The sequence below is a fragment of the Chaetodon auriga genome, chromosome 19 (assembly GCF_051107435.1).
Source record: "Chaetodon auriga isolate fChaAug3 chromosome 19, fChaAug3.hap1, whole genome shotgun sequence".
NCBI lineage: Eukaryota > Metazoa > Chordata > Actinopteri > Chaetodontiformes > Chaetodontidae > Chaetodon > Chaetodon auriga.
This window is the reverse complement of record NC_135092.1, coordinates 7,879,588-7,899,498: the sequence shown is the minus strand read 5'-3', so window position 1 is coordinate 7,899,498 and position 19,911 is coordinate 7,879,588. Positions and strand designations below refer to the sequence as shown.

Here is a 19,911-nt window from a genome sequence, read left to right as displayed (position 1 = left end):
AATTGTGCTACAAGAGATGTCATTTATCCAATTAATGTTTTTTTTCTTACTTTTACTTTCTGTCAACAATGCTTCATTAACATCATTACACTTTGGAGGCCTTGGGACAGCAGGTAGTTGACGCATCTACAATGATTCTCCAAAATCGGCTTGTGGTAGTCCTACAGACAGCTCCTCATGGTGATGATAAAAGATGGATGCTGTACATTTATGCCTAATCATAACTCACATACAGGCAACTTCCAGTGGGTCATGGAGAGGTTAGTAACCTTACAAATGGAGTTAAAGGATGATGCTGCACAGGATGGCAGTGCTGGCTGGCTGGATTAGATCCAAGGTGGCTCAGTGAAGGCCCTCCTTATGAAACTTCTGATTTATATATTGTGACTTTTAGATACTGATTATAACTACCCAGTTGTTTTTCCAACTTTCTTTTCATTTTTGTAATCATGTTTGCATTAACTTGATTTATGTATTATAGGTAGATGTCAGAGTGTTCCTGAAGGTTTTGTTTTCCTTCCTCCTCCAACCTTTGATTTGGTTTCTTCTTTTATGGCATTTATAGTTAGGATAGTTAGACACAGTGATCTTTTTCCATTGTCTTCCACCTTAAACCAGCTGCAAGGTAAGAAAACAAGATAGATAATCTGAAGGTTTAAGTTTAAGAGGAAAGTGTCATTAGTTTCCACTCATTCTTTTTTTCTCTTATTCTGGGCACTGTTTGTCGTTACCAAGAACGCAGGATGACACTTTGTTTCTTGTTTTTTCACGCAGGGTAAAACTGACCCAAATGCTGAACTCAATGAGAGTCATATCAGAAAAGTCAGTGGTTTAATGAATAGTTCAGAAAATGTGCAACAGATGAGTCTCGAGGACATCCACAAACAAAGGCTGAAGGCAGGAAGAGTGTTCAAATCTAGATAATTCATGACATACAGACTGACAGGGCAGAGTCAGGAAAGCAGGCAAGCAGACAAGGAAACCCATGTGGATGACAGACAATTCAACAAGTACTGGGTGGAAAGCTGGTCCTTAAATACTGTGGCAGCAGGTGAGTCTTGATTGCATGATTAGGAGCAGGTGTGTTCATGAGAGGAGGAGGCCAGTTCAGACCTGCAGTGAAACATAGACACAACAGACAGGGGAGAGAGACAGGAAACAGAGGGAAAGCAGAACACGAACACACAATAGAAAAGGAGGGGAAACTACTACTCAAGTGAACTTCAGTCAGAGGAGATCATCCGATGTTGATAACAATTGAAGATCTGTCTCTAAACAGACACTGAAAGGAAAGTGGGACATCTGAATTGATCATAAAGTTAAAGCAAAACAATAAGTAAAGATGCCCCTGAATGATAATGATAACTATAAACTTTATTTGTACATCACCTTTCACACAAGAACTGCGGCTCAAAGTGCTTTACAACAAAGGAATCGTGTGCACCAAGTGAAAAAAGACATAGAACATAAAACAGTTTTAGAAAATTTATGGTAAAGAAAATAAAAACACTTGATAATCACAAAAAAATGAGATAAAACGAAGGATGAAATAAAAGCATCAAAGGTCTGCAAACTCTCTTATTTCTTTAAGATAATGGCAGTCAACAATTTGAGACTTAATAGGTGAGCACTAACAAAGTATTTTGCCTTCTGTGCAAACTTTACCAATTTACTTCTGAAGCAAACAAGTGTAACAGAGCCTCCTAATTTCCTGATTGACAGAGATTCACCACTGGTCTTGATTAACTGAAATGGGCCTATTTCAGGCTACCCCAGAACGTCTTCACACAATTTTAACCTCACTGTGGATATTATCTGTGTCAGGCACATCCTGAAGCTGCCCCAGAAAACACCACCCTGTTGTGGTGCTGTAGGGATTAAAAAAACATGATAGGACAGATAGATTGGACTTTAAACCCACTGAATAGCTGCAATAAAATAAAGTAAAAATAGAGTACATAGAATGCATAAAATCAAGTGAAATACAAAGTGTTAAAAGAAGTGCGAGACAGATCTGACCTGTATTCAGAAATCCATAGTTAAAAGCTAAAGTTTTAGCTTTCTTTTGAAAACATTTTGTGAGCTGGCTTCCCTGATGTCTGTAAGTAGTATGCTCCAGAGCTTTGAGGAGTAATTGACAAGGGCTGCATCCCCAATTTTCATTCAGCTGTTTTTGCGAACCTGAAATAAACCAGCAGCAAATGACCGCAGTGTTCCTGAAGGCAAATAGTGAACAAAGGAGCTGGCAATGTAGCTTGGTCCTAGCCCATCAAGGGCTTTGTATACAAGGAGAGGGACTTTGAAATTCCGAATGTTACAAGAAGCCAGTGCAGAGCAGCTAAAACTGGACTAATGTGCTCTCTGTTCTTGGTTCTAGTTAATAGCCAAGCTGCTGAATGATTACGCTGAAGTTTTCATGACCTTGTTGATGTGGGATTTGAACAGTCGTTCTTGTTTTGGGAGTATTAGAGAAAGTTGCTAATCTGCCAACAACTGTACTAACTACATGTCAGGTGTTCATCCCTGAAGGAGACAAAATGTTCTGTGACATGCAAGACTTCCTGTACAGCTACAGCTGCAAAGTCATGGTCGCTTCTCTGAGCCAACAAGTGACAGGATCCATTTGCAAATGCTCTGACAGAGCTGCTTTGCTGAATTCACTTTGTTCTAGAAATTTCCACCAAACTCTGGAACATAACTTGTAATCCTATTTTAGTCCTCCCTCCCACAACATGGATCCCTAACCCCAAGGCAGAGCAACTCTAGTCTAGACATCAAACGCATTCAAATGACAAGGCTCAGGCTTTGGAAATGTTCGCAGAGAGTGCGAGTGCATCACGGGGCGTGTGAAACTGTTTAGTATGAACAGCTGGGTCAAGGTCGCATGCTTGATATATATTAAGAGGACCTGATGTTAGAGTGAGAGCGACTGTGTGACTGGCCCTCTGACCTACAGGATGAATACCCTCCAGGTTCTGTTTCTCTTGGCTGCAAGCCTCTCTGCTGGTGAGTGCAACTTGACTAAAGCTGTTATGAACAGATGCATCATTGAACAGTGTATGAATACAATTCTGATTGTGTCTCCTTGTTGTGCTTCAGTCCATTCTTTGGACCACAGGGCACTAACCCAATTTCGAAACATGATCCTGTGTATGATGCCTGATAGCTGGCCTATTTTTGACTACGCCGACTATGGCTGCTACTGCGGAAAAGGAGGCTCCGGCAAACCTGTGGATGATCTGGACAGGTCACAATTCAGTCACTGTGCTTCATAGTCCAACAACATAAAAAGAAAATCTTGGCCAGTCTGTTTCAAAATTTGTCTTGTTTGGCTTTTTGACGCGTAGGTGCTGCCAAGTGCATGACCAGTGTTACAGTGATGCTATGCAACACTCCGAGTGCTGGCCCATCCTGGACAATCCTTACATTGAGTTGTATGACTACAGCTGTAATGAGCAAAAGAAGAAGATCACCTGTGCCAGTGAGTACACCGAAACAGCCTGATCCTAGGGAGGCTTTTGATCTTCTAAGCTTAATTTGATCATAAACTCAGCAGGGATATCTTTGTTTCTCCAACAACAAATTTACTGACTTTTCATTCAATACGATATAAATGTTGATGAGAAAACTGTTGCTGTTACATTCAAAGTGACACTTTTCTCAATTTCTTTCATTCAGTGCTGGTTGTTCTTGGTATCACAGCGTGCTCTCTGCTTTCCCTTTCTCAGGCAAAAACAACGCATGTGAGATGTTCATCTGTGAGTGTGACAGGAAAGCTGCTGAGTGTTTTGCCAGAACACCTTGGATCCCCGAGCACGAGCACCTGCCCAGCGACCGCTGTCAGTAAAGACCACACAGCTATATCAAATTGGGAAATAACCATTTTTTTTTGTTTGTTTTTTAGTTTTCACAAGTGACAGATCAATTTGTTGTGGTTTCATGGCTTTAGCACGGACCTTATATATCCCCCAAATAATACACATATTTTTTTCTTTTAATCCATACATTGAATGGAACTGGCTGGACTACATCTTGCTGTCATTGTACCTTATATGATTACCCCGATATACTTAAATAATTAATTAAATACACTGTGATTTTGGTGACCTATAAACATCCATCATTCCCTCCATGTACTTGTTGGTAACTGTGAAGTTGTCCTGATAATAAACACATTTAGATCTGTATCTCGCATTTTGCCTCACATATTACAGATGAACAGGTGTTTCAGGGTGTGATGTTAAGTCAAGTTACTACAGAGGGCACAATGGTCCAACTTTTTCTTTCCTAGTCTACAAGACGAAATCTGTAGTTTATGTATTTTAATAAGAAGCAGCATTTTTCACTTCTGTTTCATGAATGAATGAGAACTTCATACTGTTTCACACTGACAGGCTCATCTTTTTGCCTGACAGATGTACAAATAATTGTAATGTAGGTATGTACAGTAGATACATTATGCAAAACAACCATGCAATGGCAGTTTTGTGAAGTTGGGAATGCCCGCTCCAAACCATGTCCTAATTCTGCCAACAACTACCTTTGGCAACAACCGTATTAGCTAACCGCGATTTAAACAGTGTTGTGTAACAAACAATCCATTTTCAACCGCTTGTATAGAATCATTTCTATAATTTCATCCTCTTTTCAGTTGTTACACACAGCTATCAGGGCACCAGATGGTTGCAAGCAAAGTTTTGGTTGCTTTTGAGACAATTTGGCACCAGAATAAAGCAAATCCAGTCACTGCAGCCTAATGTCTTGGCTTCAGCTAGCCACCACTGTTAACTCCCAGCAGCTCACTCTTTGTGATCACAGCTGTGGCTGCAGCACACTGGATCAGTCTTCCGGCTATTGTTCAGTCAACACCAAACATCAGCACTCTAAGCACCAGCAGCTGGTATCTGGCCGCTTGTCATCAGCCAGCTGTGGCTGCTGCTGGCTCCAAGATAAAATGAGAGAAATAGCAAAAGACAAATGTGACAATTATTCAAAGAAGATGAAAGCTCTCTTCTGTGGTCTGTCATTGTAATGGAAGGACAGTAAGAATTTATATATATATGAAGAATTTGTAGTATAATAGTAAGAATTTATATATATATAAATTGACATGCAACAAATGTCCTTGGCTACATACATCATGTACATGTGGCACAATAAGTCCTGTAGGTCAATGAACACAATAATTTCTTGGATGTGATGTAACCTAAGTTAAGAGCGTTTGGTGTATGTTTCCTATGTGTTTATGGGAAGAAAGTGTTCATTGTAGTGAGGATTTAGGGTACAATATTATTCATTGCCCTTGTCATTGTCAGGCAGTAGCACCAGTAAAAGCACCAGTAAATCACCTGCAGGTGTTTGCCTTTGAGTTCCAGAAATGCAGAAATTAGCAGTGATCTTTTTTATTTGACATATTTTAAAGGGGGTTTTGTTTGGCCAATATGGTGACCGAATTGTAACAAACTTATATTACAGTTAAACAGACATGTTTCTGAAAAAAACTGAGGCAAGAAATATGTGATGCATTAACAGAACCTGTGTTTCCATTTGATCAACGCTGCATTGTTTTGCAGTTTAAGTGTTCAGCCTCAGTTCTCACAATACAGTGCTTTATATATGCAAATTTGTTTCCAGATTTTCACTAGGGCTCAATGTTTAGAAAATAAACAGTTTAACTGTACTGTATTTTGTGTGATTTGTCATAGAAGTATGCTAAATGCATTTAAAAAAAACTGCATTAATTTGGTGACATTTATCAAAGAAAATTAGCAATATTTGCATAATTATAGTTATATAGTAATTATAGTAATCATAATTATAGTGAGGAAACTGACTTAATACAACTAAGTAATTTAAAATGACAAACAGAAAAAATCAGCTAAATTCCTTCATAACAGTTAAGTATCAGTTACTTAATATCGTCATGAATGTTAACTTTAGAGGTAAGTACATTTTACTGGATACTGACAAGTGAGTTGTACTCTTGATATTAAAGCCATAAAGTTTACTTAGGATTCTTACAACAAGTAAAATTGTGTCTTCTTACATCAAGTAAAATCTTACAAGTTATTTTTTTCAGTGCAGGAACAGAGAGCACATAAGTCCAGTTTTAGCCGCTCTGCAGCTTTTAACTTTATTTTATTGCAGCTAATCAGTGGGTTTAAAGTTCTATCTTATGTTATTCATTCACCTTATAAAAAACTGTCTGTGTGTGTTTTCTTAATCCCTACAGCACCACAACAGGGTGGTGTTTTCTGGGGCAGCTTCAGGATGTGCCTGACACAGATAATACCCACAGTGAGGTTAAAATTGTGTGAAGACGTTCTGGGGTAGCCTGAAATAGGCCTATTTCGGTTAATCAAGACCAGTGGTGAATCTCTGTCAATCAGGAAATTAGGAGGCTCTGTTACACTTGTTTGCTTCAGAAGTACATTTGTTAAGTTTGCACAGAAGGCAAAATACTTTGTTAGTGCTCACCTATTAAATCTCAAATTGTTGACTGCCATTTTCTTAAAGAAATAAGAGAGTTTGGAGACCTTCAACGCTTTTATTTCATCCTTCGTTTTATCTCATTTTTTTATGATTATCAAGTGTTTTTATCTTCTTTACCATAAATTTTCTAAAACTGTTTTATGTTCTATGTCTTTTTTCACTTGGTGCACACGATTCCTTTGTTGTAAAGCACTTTGAGCTGCAGTTCTTGTGTGAAAGGTGATGTACAAATAAAATTTATAGTTATCATTATCATTCAGGGGCATCATTAGTGTTTTGCTTAACTTTCTGACCAATTCAGATGTTCCACTTTCCTTTCAATGTCTGTTTAGAAACAGACCTTCAATTGTTATCAACATCGGATGATCTCTTCTGACTGAAGTTCACCCCAAGGCAGAGCAACTCTAGTCTAGACATAACATCAAACACATTCAAATGACAAGGCTCAGGCTTTGGAAATGTTCGCAGAGAGTGCGAGTGCATCACGGGGCGTGTGAAACTGTTTAGTGTGATGAGCTGGGTCAAGGTCGCATGCTTGATATATATTAAGAGGACCTGATGTTAGAGTGAGAGCGACTGTGTGACTGGCCCTCTGACCTACAGGATGAATACCCTCCAGGCTCTTCTCTTGGCTGCAAGCCTCTCTGCTGGTGAGTGCAACTTGACTAAAGCTGTTATGAACAGATGCATCATTGAACAGTGTATGAATACAATTCTGATTGTGTCTCCTTGTTGTGCTTCAGCCCAGTCCTTGGAAGAGGGCTGCAACGCACTAAACCAATTTCGAAACATGATCCTGTGTGTGCTGCCTGATAGCTGGCCTATTTGGGACTACAACAACTATGGGTGCTACTGCGGATTAGGAGGCTCCGGCAAACCTGTGGATGATCTGGACAGGTCGCAATTCAGTCACTGTGCTTCATATTCCAACAACATAAAAAGAAAACCTCGGCTGGTCTGTTTCAAAAATTTGTCTTGTTTGGCTTTTTGACGTGTAGGTGCTGCCAAGTGCATGACCAGTGTTACGATGATGCCGAGCTACACCCTAAGTGCTGGTACATCTGGGATAGTCCTTACATTGAATACTATCACTACAGCTGTGACAAGAAAAACAAGACAATCACCTGTGCCAGTGAGTACACCGAAACAGCCTGATCCTGGGGAGGCTTTTGATCTTCTGAACTTAATTTAATCATAGACTCTTCAGGGATATCTTTGTTTCTCCAACAACAAATTTACTGACTTTTCATTTGAGATGATATAAATAATATATCGATGAGAAAAACTGTTGCTGTTACATTCAAAGTGACACTTTTCTCAGTTTCTTTAATTTAGTTCTTGCTGTTCTTGGTATCACAGCGTGCTCTCTACTTTCTCTTCCTCAGGCAAAAACAATGGATGTCAGATGTTCGTCTGTGAGTGTGACAGGAAAGCTGCTGAGTGTTTTGCCAGAACACCTTGGATCCCCGAACACGAGCACCTGCCCAGGAACCGCTGTCAGTAAAGACCACACAGCTATATCAAATTGGGAAATAACCATTTTTTTTTTTAGTTTTGACAAGTGACAGATCAATTTGTTGCGGTGTCATGGCTTATTAGAAATTTTAACAAGGACCTTGTATACCCCCCCCACACACCCCCACTAATACACATATATTTTTTTACGATCCTATTCTATTCAAACTCTTTTCAATCCACAAATTGAAGGAATTGGCTGGACTGTGACATTGTGATTTTGGTTAGGCCAGTTAATTCAGGGTGTGATGCTAACTGAAGTTACCACAGAGGGCACGATAGTCCTATTTTTTTCTTTCCTAGTCTGCAGGATGAAATCTGTAGTGCTTGTTATTTATGTATTTTAATGAGAAGCAGCATTTTTCACTTCTGTCTTATGAACAAATGAGGCCTATGAATGAGGACTTCATATCGTTTCACACTGTTTTGCCATCTGACACTCAGATCTGACTATCATGTGCCATTCAATTTGCACAAGATAGCAGTCGCACTGAGAGTACCACTATGAAATGGGAAAGATTGGTTTGTGGTACACTGTACTTTACTACTGTGCACTTCACCTGAGCCACAGAGCGCCCGTGGCTCAGGTAGAATGGTCGTCTGCCAATCAGGAGGTCAGTGGTTCAAACCTTGGCCTTGGCAGTCCACACGCTGAAGTATCTTTGGGCAATCGGTGTGTGAATTCATATGTATGTCGCTTTGGATAAAAGCGTCTGCGGAATGACTGCGAGTGTACTTGTAACTACTGGAGTTTAAAAAAAAAAAAAAATAGAGGAAAAAGAGGCATTCATTCATCTGAGGAATTTTAATATTCTGTCAACTAAGAAAAGGGGCGTTTTGCCTTTATTAGATGTAACCTATGTTAAGAGCATTCTATATTCTGTTTCCTATGTGTTTATGCCAGTGTCATTGGCAGTAGCACCTGTAAATCACCAGCAGGTGTCAGTGTATGCGCAGTCTCTTGTGAGTGAGTCAGATAATGTATTTTGCAGGTCAGGTGGTGATGTTATTTAGGTGTAACAGCTACTGAGCTAGAATGATGTTTAATGTACTTTTTGTGGCATTGTGCTTGGTTCTGTGTTTATTAGCCAGTTAGCGGCTAATGTGAGGTCAGTGCTCGCCATATAGAAGGAGTGTGTGGTGGTGGCTTTGACGATGAGCCCTCCTGTGAGGGAGCCCCCATCACTCATACTGGCATTTTATATAACTCTTTGTTGAGAAATATGGTTTTATGCTGAGCCACGATTATTTATATGGAAATGAATGAAACATATTACCCTTGAAAGAGTTTTAGAAGCAGTGTAATCTTTTATTTTGTTATTTTTCATTGTGAACAAGTCAGACAATGAGAGTCTCTGTGTCAGAGAGGGAAGCAGAAAGCGCTGTGTACAGATTGTCAGAGATATTTGAGAGCCTGTGTGACATGACTCTGTGCACCTCTGCACATGTACATGTGGTATGTGCCATCAAGATGCTCCAATTACTGCATGTCTTGATAATATTTGCCCCTGTTTTAATTTGTGTGATGACTGCTTTGTGTGACTGAACTGTCTTGTTGTGATGTATGTATGTAACTTGTTCATGTCCCCAATAAATAAAGTTGAATGTCATTCCTTTAACATGCAGCTTTGTAATTTACCCCCTTTGGATAAGCAGGAGTCAAAGCTCCTCTTGTATTTCATACTTGTTTGAACCAAACTGTTTGAAATATTGCCCAATTGATCTTATGTTGCAAACTGTTTGAAACTAAATAGTACTCTCAGATGAAAAAATAGACATAAATCAGTTCACTATAGTTCTGTGGTTCTGTTTCTGCTTGTCAGTCATTGGCTCTTAAGAGCGGAGAGATCTAAAACCTGACACCAGCCCAACACTGTGGAGTCTCATGAATAAATAAGTACCTTTGGCTACAAGGTGTGTAAACCTGCTACATGTGCAAACAGCTCACATGCAGCATTTCAGATGATGTCACTCAGCACAAAGGCAGTGGTCCTGGGAGGACACCAGCCTGAAAGTGAAGAAACGAGTCTAACAGACAGGTGACTAAGAAGGAGTGGAACAACCAAAGAACAGGGAGAGACTCTCTCACTGTGGCTGCCATGGCATCTCGTGATAACCGCATGTAAACACAGGCCCACGCATTCTTCGAAGTGCATGCTGGCCCTGATGTTGCCATGGTTACTTGCCATTTGCCACACCAATCACATACCATACAGTACAAGATGTAACAGTTCCGAGCGTGTTGTTCCACTTTTCAGGGGCGTGTCTGGAACAGTCTCCTCCTGGCCAGTTTGCCCAGAGGATCTTTCACCTGGTTGACTTCCTCTGTCTGGTATGCATGACGTACCACATGAAAAGACACACCAGAAATCTGAACCCTAGCCAAGACGAATAATGTCTGTGTGAAATATCACAAGCACAGGATGTTAATTTGCTCATTCACAACACCTGTAAAAATGGGTTTGTAGCTCTAAGTTCAAAAGGTTCTTGGAACCAAACAATCCCTTTGTGTACTGACACACAAAGAGATTGTGTGTTTTCTCTGAGACAAATACAGGTCTCATGTTTTCACTTTCCCTCCAGGGCCCCTGTATCTTAATCTGGGATTATGTGTCATGCTACAATGCACAAATACACATTATGGTGCCGCAAACTGCAATTTGTAAATGTGCATGTGATACATGATTTCACTTCTACAGAGGAAAGAAAAGAAAAGGAAAAAAAAAAGGACTTAATCAGAACATCAATGCAGAATAATTTATTCACATTCCAGCAGGGTAGCTGAGCTCAGGTGGCTGAACTGGAGATTTCAGAAAGTCCATACATCCCCGAAAGCACCAACTCTCTTAAATATTAGATAACTAATATGGTCATATTATTTATTATTTACATACTCTGTTGAGATGTTATTGGCTAAATTCTCTTACTTAGTTGAACACAGAGTGTTCCACTCTGCTCTGACTCTGCTTGATAAACTCCTCTGAACATGCTGAAGATCAGCAGAGTTCTGCATACTGAGAGACACATGTGATGGCCACGATGGTGCCTGATGGTGTAAAAGTGTGGGATAACAACGATGAGCATCGCTTTGGTTAGCATTTGCTCCATCTTTTTCCATGCACACCCTGTAATTCTGTCCCCTGTTGTCGTCCCAGTGCGGTGTTGTGCCAGGTCCGGGCCTGAAGTACACACAAAACTCGACTCGCTCCTTTGGATCTATGTTCTTTGGTAAGCTTAAGTCGAAGGCAAAAACATCCAGTTCAGAGCCCCTACAGCGCTGCTGCTGCAGGAATGTGCAGGGAATATCATGATGGCTCCGCCAAGAGTCAAAGGTCACCCTAATGTGCACAGCCTTTTCAGTGCTGACATGAGAGACACACACTTTCCCAATCAAGGAGTTCTCTGAAATGTTGCAGCTTTCCAGCTGTACGCGTGTCTCTCGCAGACGTGCAAGGAAGGCTTTTAAGTCAAGCGTTGGCTGAGGGAAACCCAGCTTCAACTTGTAGCGCTGTGGTTTGTTTGAGTTTGACTGCTGGCCTTGCAGTTCAGATGGGGGGGGTTTCATCACCAGAGTAGAAGCAGGGGATGAGGGCTCAGGGATAAAGAGACGCACAGCAGTGAGAGCCAGTCCCTTGGCATCTGCAAACACCACACGCTTCTTGTTCAAACCTGCGCTATCCCTACGGAAACAGCTCCGAGGCCCTGGGGGCACAGGAGAGGAGGGCAGCGATGAGGACGAAGGGTGGGGAGAAGAGAAGGAGTGTGAGTGGCGAAGGCTCGTCCTCGGCGGACAGTCAGTTGGCTGACAGTGATGCTGCTTGGGTTTCAGGGGGGACATGGACAGCAGTTGATAAAGAGGTTGACGCCGGCTGAGGCTCAGACACATGGCAAGGTCGACTGGCATCGCAGCTGGCTGTGGGTGACTACCAAAGGCATGGAGAACTCTGGGAAAGAAGACATGACTGGGTTAAAATGAGATCACTGGTTGCACAAATTTCTGTTTTTGCGTAATTCTGCTTTGACATGTAATGGCAGGTTATATGAATTCCAGCAGAGTATAATTGTAGTAAAAGGAGTTTGATGAAAGTGGCTTACCTTGTACAATTCATTTTCCAACTGTAGATGTCACGCTGAAAGTCTCTTGTTTTGCCTGAGGTCTGCAGCAAATTCAGAGCAATCTTTGAGCAGGAATCAGATTAAGTAAATAAATAAAACTGCTCTAAATTAAACATCCATAAGTCCAAACATGTCCTGTCCTTAAACACATGTAAAGGTGATGGTTAGTTCTCAGTTCAAGCTATACCTATAGACTGCAAACCACCACGTGTTTGATCAAATCAGTGGCAGAAAAACAGAAAGACAGGATTGCGGCTCTGTGGTGCCTCTGCTCTCTCCGGGGCTTGTGTGTGGAATTCAGAAATTGGAGTTGAACCTTCTGCGAGACCACATTTGCATGTGGGTGGAGTTTAGTCAGTCAAGTCAAGCTCCCTGGTTTCCGTCCTGCCCCTAAAGAGCTATTGCATGGAGGGTAGGCAGGGCCTCCTCATGGAATTACCAAATGTTTTATTTACTTGCAGATCAGACTCAAAAGCTTGTGGTTGAACCCGAGATGAAGAATAAAGTGAGACACACACACATATGCATACACTGTGGGACAAAGTCTCTGTGTGTAGTGGTGAAGTTGAAATCAAACTGTCAGGCATGCTACCTTTTAATTGTCCCTTCTCTCACTTTGTAGGACTAAATCATTCTGGCAGTCACAGGGCTTTTTCTTGTTTTGAGATTACGAACAGAACACTGATATTCAAATACAGCCAATATACTCAAATTTGCTAATGTTATGTTAAGAGCTTACACTGAAGCATACATTCATGCATGGTACATAACTTCATCCTGCTTTTCTACTGGAATTTCACAATCACACTAATTGGTTTTACACTATTTCTGACATCTTCCGTGCAAACAAAACATTAAACTGTATTCTTTAGTTTAAAAAAAAGTCAACCTGACTCAAAAGTGTTTTTGAACGTAGAACAGCATAGCTTGGCATTTTTGGAAATACACTTAACATGCTTTCTTGACAGGAAAAGATTGATGGCACTGTTAGCTTGCCTTATATGAGCAAAAGCAGCTGGAAAAAAAGTTGAAGCAGCTGGCCTTTTCCCGTTCAGTGGTGCATCTTCTTTACAGCCCACTAGTTAACATGCTGCATCTTGTTTGTTTAAAACCTCAAACAACAAAACAAGACAGAGATATGAGTTAATTTGTTAATGGGTTAGCTCTGGAGGTGCTGGCAGCTGGATTTTGGTCTTTGTGTTAATCTAAGCTGAGCTAATTTTCTGCCAGCGTTCATTACATATTTAACAATAATGTATGTACAAAGTTAAATTCAATCAGTGCTTGGGCGTGTAGTGGGATTCCGAGTAGTTCATTTATGGAATCTAGGTTTGACGTCATCTGAAAAGGACAACCGTGACATACTGACTGATGACTGCTGCTGAAGGAGTTTGAAGCATGTTTGACGCTCGTCTCCTGAAAGTGGAGTGGAGAACGTGTGAGACATACTGCTGTGTGGACCAAAGGGTTATCACAAACTGTTGTGCTGTACTCGCTTACAATCAATGAACAGTAAATGTCAGTTAAAGTGTGTCGGTGATGTAACTCAAAGTGGTGATGAGGTCTTGAAATATATGGAATGGGTCTTAAGAAAGTTCTTAAAGGTATTAGATTTAACTTCAGGGTTCCTGCTTGCATATATCCTGATTTAACACATTAGTGAAAGCAGTTGGAAAACATTAAACATAACATGGCAACCTGAAACAATATGTTAGACAGATCATTTTCTGGAAAATTCCAACAGGAACATGTTTTCTACTCTCTCACAGTTATTTTTACTGTAACAAAAATACCTAAATTGCTTAAAACAAGTTCAGACTGACACTACTCGAGTTTTCATCAACGCTGCCCCGGGCAAGTCATAAAACATCCCAGTGTCAGAACAGTTCAGTTCAGCGTCTGACCTGGGGTTAGTTTGAGAAACTGGTTCATTCACGTGAGCACATTATGTTCTTCCAGGTTTGTGGTTCCAACCACAAACCGGGGCCTTCCCAGTTCTTGGCTCCAGCACTCCTGCCATGCACATTATCAGGTTTACAGACTGCTTGTTGTTTAAACAGGAAATGTTTGATTATTTTGTGCAGCACATGAGCAACACATTAAACAATCATTTACTGCTCTGTGAACCTGTGTCCTTACTGCACAATCACCTTTTCATATTATCATATTGGTGTATATCACCAATCCACAGACAATAGCCAAAGTGAAAATGATCAAATAAAATAGATTTTATGTACATGGTGAATCAATCTCGTGCGCTTTTCCTTATAAGGGCTAAGTAATTTTTCCGCCTCCAGTCAGAGACGGCAGGGCTAAGGTAGCATACTTTATATACTACACTTGGATGCCAACAGTCTGACTTGCCTTTAATGCAGACTTTCACCGATGAGGGGAGGTCACACAATAAAGCAGTGAGTAAGGCTTTAAACTTGTCTTCAACCGTTCTCAGTTTATTGGTCTGTCTTTCCACCAGCATCTCTGTGGGGGAAACCATGCCAGCCGTCTCCCGATGATGTCAAATGAATGGAGTAACGCAAGCGTGTTGGTATGACACAAGTCAGTATGTGAATGTAATGGGATCTTCTTTTTTTTTCTCACAAATCTCACAAACCGTGTCCACATGTCTAATGGAGAAATTTAGTTTTGTAAGTTTATAAAACTGTAACAGGCATCAGCTCATCCACACTACTTATACGAGGTGTATGCTAATTAATCCTTTAATGTGCACCTTGTGTGGGATTATCCCACAGCCAAAACATGCCAGAAATGTACAAGTGAGCATTATATCAGTTTATTAAATGCTCTTTGGCTCATGAGTTAAAAAGTAAGCTGCTTGTTTACTGCAGGTTCGTCACTAGTCGACATGGTTACAGGTTGGCTTTGTGCCCAGCATGTGAATTTAGGTGATGAAACTTGTGCCAAACTGCTTTTACACAGTTGATATTGAGCAACAACACTGAGTAAATATTGCTTATCCCACCACAAGACGTGCCTCCGCAAACTGCTTGATTTTTTTTCTTGCACAGCTCATGTCAAAATGTACTGCTGATTTGGTTCAATGATTAGATTTCCACTTTTCATTATGGTTGATTCAAACCAGTTTAATCAGGGTTAGTCTGTTTCTAATACAGAGAAAACAAGTGAGACCTCTTTCAAGACCTCCAATATGCAAGTAGCTACATTGAGAATAGCTTGGGAAAATCTCTTCAAATGCTTGTAATTTTAAATCCAATATACAAAGAGTCACTGAGTTTCAGAATAAGAGCACCACTCTCTGCATCTCCTTTTCCTGTGATTAAATAATTTTTTCCACACTGAAGCCTCGTCTCATATCAACCTATAATCCCTCCAGAGTCAGATTACTTATGCAGCAGGGCTGATGCTGGAGTGTCAGATGAACACACTTTCCTCTTCCACATGACAATCTAACCACTTGTCATAGTCATATAAATGAAATTCTGCAAAGTTTTGCCATTGAATGCTTCCATTGTCATCATAATTAGTCAACAGGTGCAGCTGTTTACATTACTTCTATATGAATGGGTCATTCCCATATCTATTCTATATTCATCGTTCAGACACATTATCTTTAAAAATCACACAACTTGTAAACAACAATTTACAGCGCTGGCCATGTGATCAGTATTCATTCATCAATACTATATGGACTACAAGGCACAGGTGGTGGTCTATAGATTATTCCTCTCTTATCTTACTGATAAGCATATATTTTACGATGATATACACTGGTCATGAATCCAGCACAGCATGTGATAAAACAAATTTATCCCACCTCCTCCCCTCCCCCAAGTTGCTCAGAAAGCGCTGCCAAAAGTCATGATGCATAGCAAGAGTGCAGACTAGTGTCTGCTTCACGCAGACGCTCAGTGAGCTCACACAGACTCACACAGCATGCATCATCAATCTTAGTTTTTACAGCGTCTGTCTGTCTGCGTGCATTTCTGGTCTGTCCGTCTGCTCAGATGTCTTCTGGTGACATGTGTCATGATTATGGGCTCAGATGGGATTTAAGAGATTACTTCACCAACACCTTTTATAATCCCACAGCAGCCTTAGTTCAGTGCACCCTGTCTTGCTCATAAACACACTTCCTGCCGCTAATTGCCGCTATTGTGTCGATATTACATTAGGAGTACATGTTGGCTGAGCTGTTTGTGCTGAGGTTAGCTGTTTAGAGTTGTCACCAAACAAATTAGGCCCCTATTTGCATGTTTTGAAAGATGTTTAAAGAGCTATAGTATGCAAGAATGTTCACTACTGAGGGCAGCGATGATGATTGTCGTGGGGCTTTTCAGTCATGTCTCTGCACATTTGCCTAAGAAAGGAAGACAGAAAGAAAGAACGGAGGAGAAACTTACTGTCTGAATTAGAAATAATTTATTAAAACTCTTTACTAGTTAAGCACACAGTCAGCCTTTCATATATCAGACAGGCGAATCAAAAGCATCCAGTGACATCCATGCATGTAGTGAGGGGGGAGTACTCAGACTTTTACTGGAGAGCTCACTGCAATGTCATCACCTAAAACTATGCATTGACGGCATTTATTCCTTATTTGTTTGCCCTTGTCTGCCCTGAGCTGATTTGTGCATGATGACCTCATACATGAGCAACAGATTGCCTCACTGTGCCCATTAAGCCTTTAGGTGAATGTGCAAAGTTGCTGATGAAACTCTGTTTTTTTGCCATTTGTTGCATCATTTCATGAAAAGTTGTGCCATTAATAACCTATGATGCACATCAAACGTGTGTTTTTTTTTTTTCTTGTAATACTGGCAAACTCTGAATTCCATTCTATAAAAAGACATGCCTAAATGACTATTTTATCATGACATGGTATGATTCATGGCAGCATGATTTTTCCTGGCATAAAACCTCACATGCTGAGTTAAATGTAGAGAAGATGAAGTAGCCTTATGTACAGATCATCGCACTATATGAATGCTCCCAGCTGGACTTCAATCTCTGACATGAATACATATGAAAAAACAATTATTTCAAGGAAAGAAAAAGATGAAGAGAAATAAAAGGAGAACATTAATTATTAGTGAAACATGTCATTGATTTAATGTCTGTATTTTATGCTGAGGAAGCTCCCTTAGCCAGCTTACTGGGGCCAACACAGTAGCAAACAATCATCAGTCAGTATACTGTATAATGATCAACCTTATTGATGACCTCTGTTTAAGTTGTTCATACAGAAGGATCCTCAAAGTTAAGCTGAGACTTTTCATGGTCCAGATAGATTTTAATGGCGTGTTCCATGCAGTAATGAATTGCTAGATCGATTACGGAATAATTAAAAGACCTAATTCATCATCTATTTCTGGATTTCTGTTTAAACATACTGCTGCAAAGCAGTCAGTCAGTTATGCCGCTTAAAACACCTTTGAAGTTTTAATTTGAAATTTAAAATGCCTCAGACACTTTTTAAGACTCAAGTTCATTCTGGGGAAGATAAATAAATAAATATAGCCATAAGAATAGTATCTTCAAAGCCAAAACTTTATTTCTTTTGCGGGGAAAAAAAAAAAAAAAAACATCTTCAAAGCCAAAAACTGTATTTCTGCTGGCAGAACGATTAGGATTCCGCTTTTAAGAAGAATGATGAGAGAGGCTGATGTGAGCTTGCAGGAGTAGAGCAGCAAATTGCACACAGTAACCCCATTACCACCCTTGGCTGGCTGAAGATAGCACCCTGCAGGACCTCTATCATCATTTGTGCTGACTCCCTGTACAGCCAGAAGGGATAAGGGAGGAGCACCCTCCTGTGGAAGGAGAAGGGAGAACTCCTCTCGTCTGTGAAGTGCAGGCTCTATGTAGTGTTTATGTAACAGGACAATGAACGCTTCCAATTAATGTTGATGTTGGTGGGACAAAAATAAAGCATCATCTTTATGATGGATCCTGTTATATTAGCTTGCATGCATTCATTTTCTGTTTCCTTTTCACCAGAATGCTTAGTTCTGCATGATCATTCAGTCAGATGTAGTTCCAGTGAGACTGGGTTGCGAAACAGGGACGACAGCTGTAAACTGAATTTAAAGAAGATTGAACTAAAGGGCTGTCCAGGTTTGACTGACATTATGGCAAATTTATGCTGTTTTTCAAACGACACTGAACACAGAGCCTCTGTGTGTTCTTGAATATCTCCACCTTGAATAAATTCTGCAGTACAGTATAAGTGGATTATGAATCCATAATGTGCCTTTGCTATTCTCACTTTTCTAATCCCATGGCAAGGATAAGTAATTTACTTTGCCCTTTCCTTCCTGATTTGAAATAGCTGAATTACTGTATAGTGTATACATCTTATGTCTGCGCTGGCTCTTTCATAGCCTCTTATGTCTTGTTTAATGTTGCAAAAGAATTATGGTCCAGCTATCAGCCGGTTCATGTTCCAACTTTGGCCTGTGTGCACAGAAAGCCTTAATTAATAATAACACAGAGCAGTTTGAGATTCGAGCATACATGGGAATAAATTATCATACATTTATGTGTATTTCTCATTTTGATGGTCTGAATAGTCCTCTTTTTGCTCTGTGATGTTATCAGATATGGATTTGTTTTTCACTGAGTGAGAAAATAAAAGTGTCAGTTGTGTGAGCCTCATGGTCAATGGGTGAGAGTTGGCAGCTCTGGAAAATGTAATTTTTTTTTTATTCTTTAGCTGACATAAGCTGCCTTCCGTCAGTTAACTTGGATCAAATTCAGCTTCTTCATAACAGTAAAATTTTGGAAAACAACTTGCCACCTGTGAAATCTTATTCCCTTCATCATGATTTCATGAGAGCATCCAAACGCAGCTACAAAGCAAACAAAGCATATATTTTGCATCATTTTCATACTCATCAAACCATTCAGTGACCTGTCCTCCCCTTTGGATGAGTATTGTCATCCTGGAAGAGATCACTCCCATCAGGATAGATGTGTTTCATCATGGGTTGAAGGTGATCACTCTGAACTGATTTGTAGTGACCCATCAATCTAAAGGGGGCAAGTAGACCCAAACCATGCCAGCAAAATGCCCCCACAGCATAACAGAGCTATGGGGTCCCCTCACTGTGGAGGTCAAGCATTCTGGCTTGAATGTATGCCACACCTTCACTCACCCACTTGTTGCGATAATGGTGAAGGGTGACTCATCTGACCAGATCACTTTTTTTAGACTGTGGTTTTTGCACCAATGAACTCTCAAATGTGCATTCACCTTTGTAATAAGGGGCTTATGCACTGCAGCTCTACTAAAATATTCATCTCTTTGTAGCTGTTGACAGACTATTCTTGCTGACATTGTCTAATATTTTCTGCACTGACATTCTCAGTCTCCCGAAGAACAACTGCTCTCCTGTTTTTCCTTATATATCGCACTATTGCACAAGCATTGCAATCATCAAAATGTGCTGTCAACCACAATTTCAGACCCTGTTTACTGATGTCTTTGGCATAGATTTAAATGCAGATGTCACTTTAAGCACTGTTACTACTGAAATACCAGTCAGTTGAGCAGTCTTTGTGACTGAAGCACCTGCAATGCGCGCTCCAACAATGAATCCTCTTTCAAAGTCACTTAAATCTTTTGCTCTTGCCATCTTGACACAAAATCGGAACCAACTGGGCCTGCTCAGGATTTTTATACATGCCGCAGAGCACAATTGGATGTAGACTGCTTCATTGTACTGTGCAGTGCCTGTGTGCAGAAGCAGCTGCATTCATCATGTTTCTCCACTCATTGATTAATTTTCACCAGTCTGTAAATACACCAAA

The 19,911-nt window shown here is 40.4% G+C and overlaps 3 protein-coding genes across 3 annotated transcripts; 2 read left to right on the top strand and 1 right to left on the bottom strand.

Annotated features, from left to right (window-relative positions):
- The first annotated feature begins 2,957 nt into the window (after positions 1 to 2,957).
- On the top strand, positions 2,958 to 3,847 carry LOC143338194 (phospholipase A2-like). Its single transcript, XM_076758423.1, has 4 exons — positions 2,958 to 3,006; positions 3,100 to 3,247; positions 3,348 to 3,481; positions 3,729 to 3,847. The coding sequence occupies exons 1-4, from the start codon at positions 2,958 to 2,960 to the stop codon at positions 3,845 to 3,847; spliced, it is 450 nt and encodes a 149-aa protein (XP_076614538.1).
- Positions 3,848 to 7,096: 3,249 nt separating this feature from the next.
- Positions 7,097 to 7,996, top strand: LOC143338176 (phospholipase A2-like). Its single transcript, XM_076758395.1, has 4 exons — positions 7,097 to 7,142; positions 7,236 to 7,389; positions 7,491 to 7,624; positions 7,878 to 7,996. Exons 1-4 carry the CDS (start codon positions 7,097 to 7,099, stop codon positions 7,994 to 7,996), a joined length of 453 nt encoding a protein of 150 aa, XP_076614510.1.
- A 2,748-nt stretch (positions 7,997 to 10,744) lies between these two features.
- On the bottom strand, positions 10,745 to 12,387 carry ppp1r3c2a (protein phosphatase 1 regulatory subunit 3C2, duplicate a). Its single transcript, XM_076758658.1, has 3 exons — positions 12,311 to 12,387; positions 12,103 to 12,185; positions 10,745 to 11,951 (listed from the first exon to the last, which is right to left on the bottom strand). The coding sequence occupies exons 2-3, from the start codon at positions 12,114 to 12,116 to the stop codon at positions 10,931 to 10,933; spliced, it is 1,035 nt and encodes a 344-aa protein (XP_076614773.1). The 5' UTR covers positions 12,117 to 12,185; positions 12,311 to 12,387; the 3' UTR covers positions 10,745 to 10,930.
- Between the last annotated feature and the right edge of the window lie 7,524 nt (positions 12,388 to 19,911).

What these genes read in the sequence shown, in the direction of transcription:
- LOC143338194 (XM_076758423.1), top strand. Translation starts at nt 2,958, where the DNA reads ATGAATACCCTCCAGGTTCTGTTTCTCTTGGCTGCAAGCCTCTCTGCT. An exon ending in GGCTGCAAGCCTCTCTGCTG is followed by an intron (nt 3,007 to 3,099) that starts GTGAGTGCAACT and finishes GTTGTGCTTCAG; the next exon opens with TCCATTCTTTGGACCACAGG. An exon ending in GAAGAAGATCACCTGTGCCA is followed by an intron (nt 3,482 to 3,728) that starts GTGAGTACACCG and finishes TCCCTTTCTCAG; the next exon opens with GCAAAAACAACGCATGTGAG.
- LOC143338176 (XM_076758395.1), top strand. Translation starts at nt 7,097, where the DNA reads ATGAATACCCTCCAGGCTCTTCTCTTGGCTGCAAGCCTCTCTGCTG. An exon ending in GGCTGCAAGCCTCTCTGCTG is followed by an intron (nt 7,143 to 7,235) that starts GTGAGTGCAACT and finishes GTTGTGCTTCAG; the next exon opens with CCCAGTCCTTGGAAGAGGGC. An exon ending in CCTGTGGATGATCTGGACAG is followed by an intron (nt 7,390 to 7,490) that starts GTCGCAATTCAG and finishes TTTGACGTGTAG; the next exon opens with GTGCTGCCAAGTGCATGACC.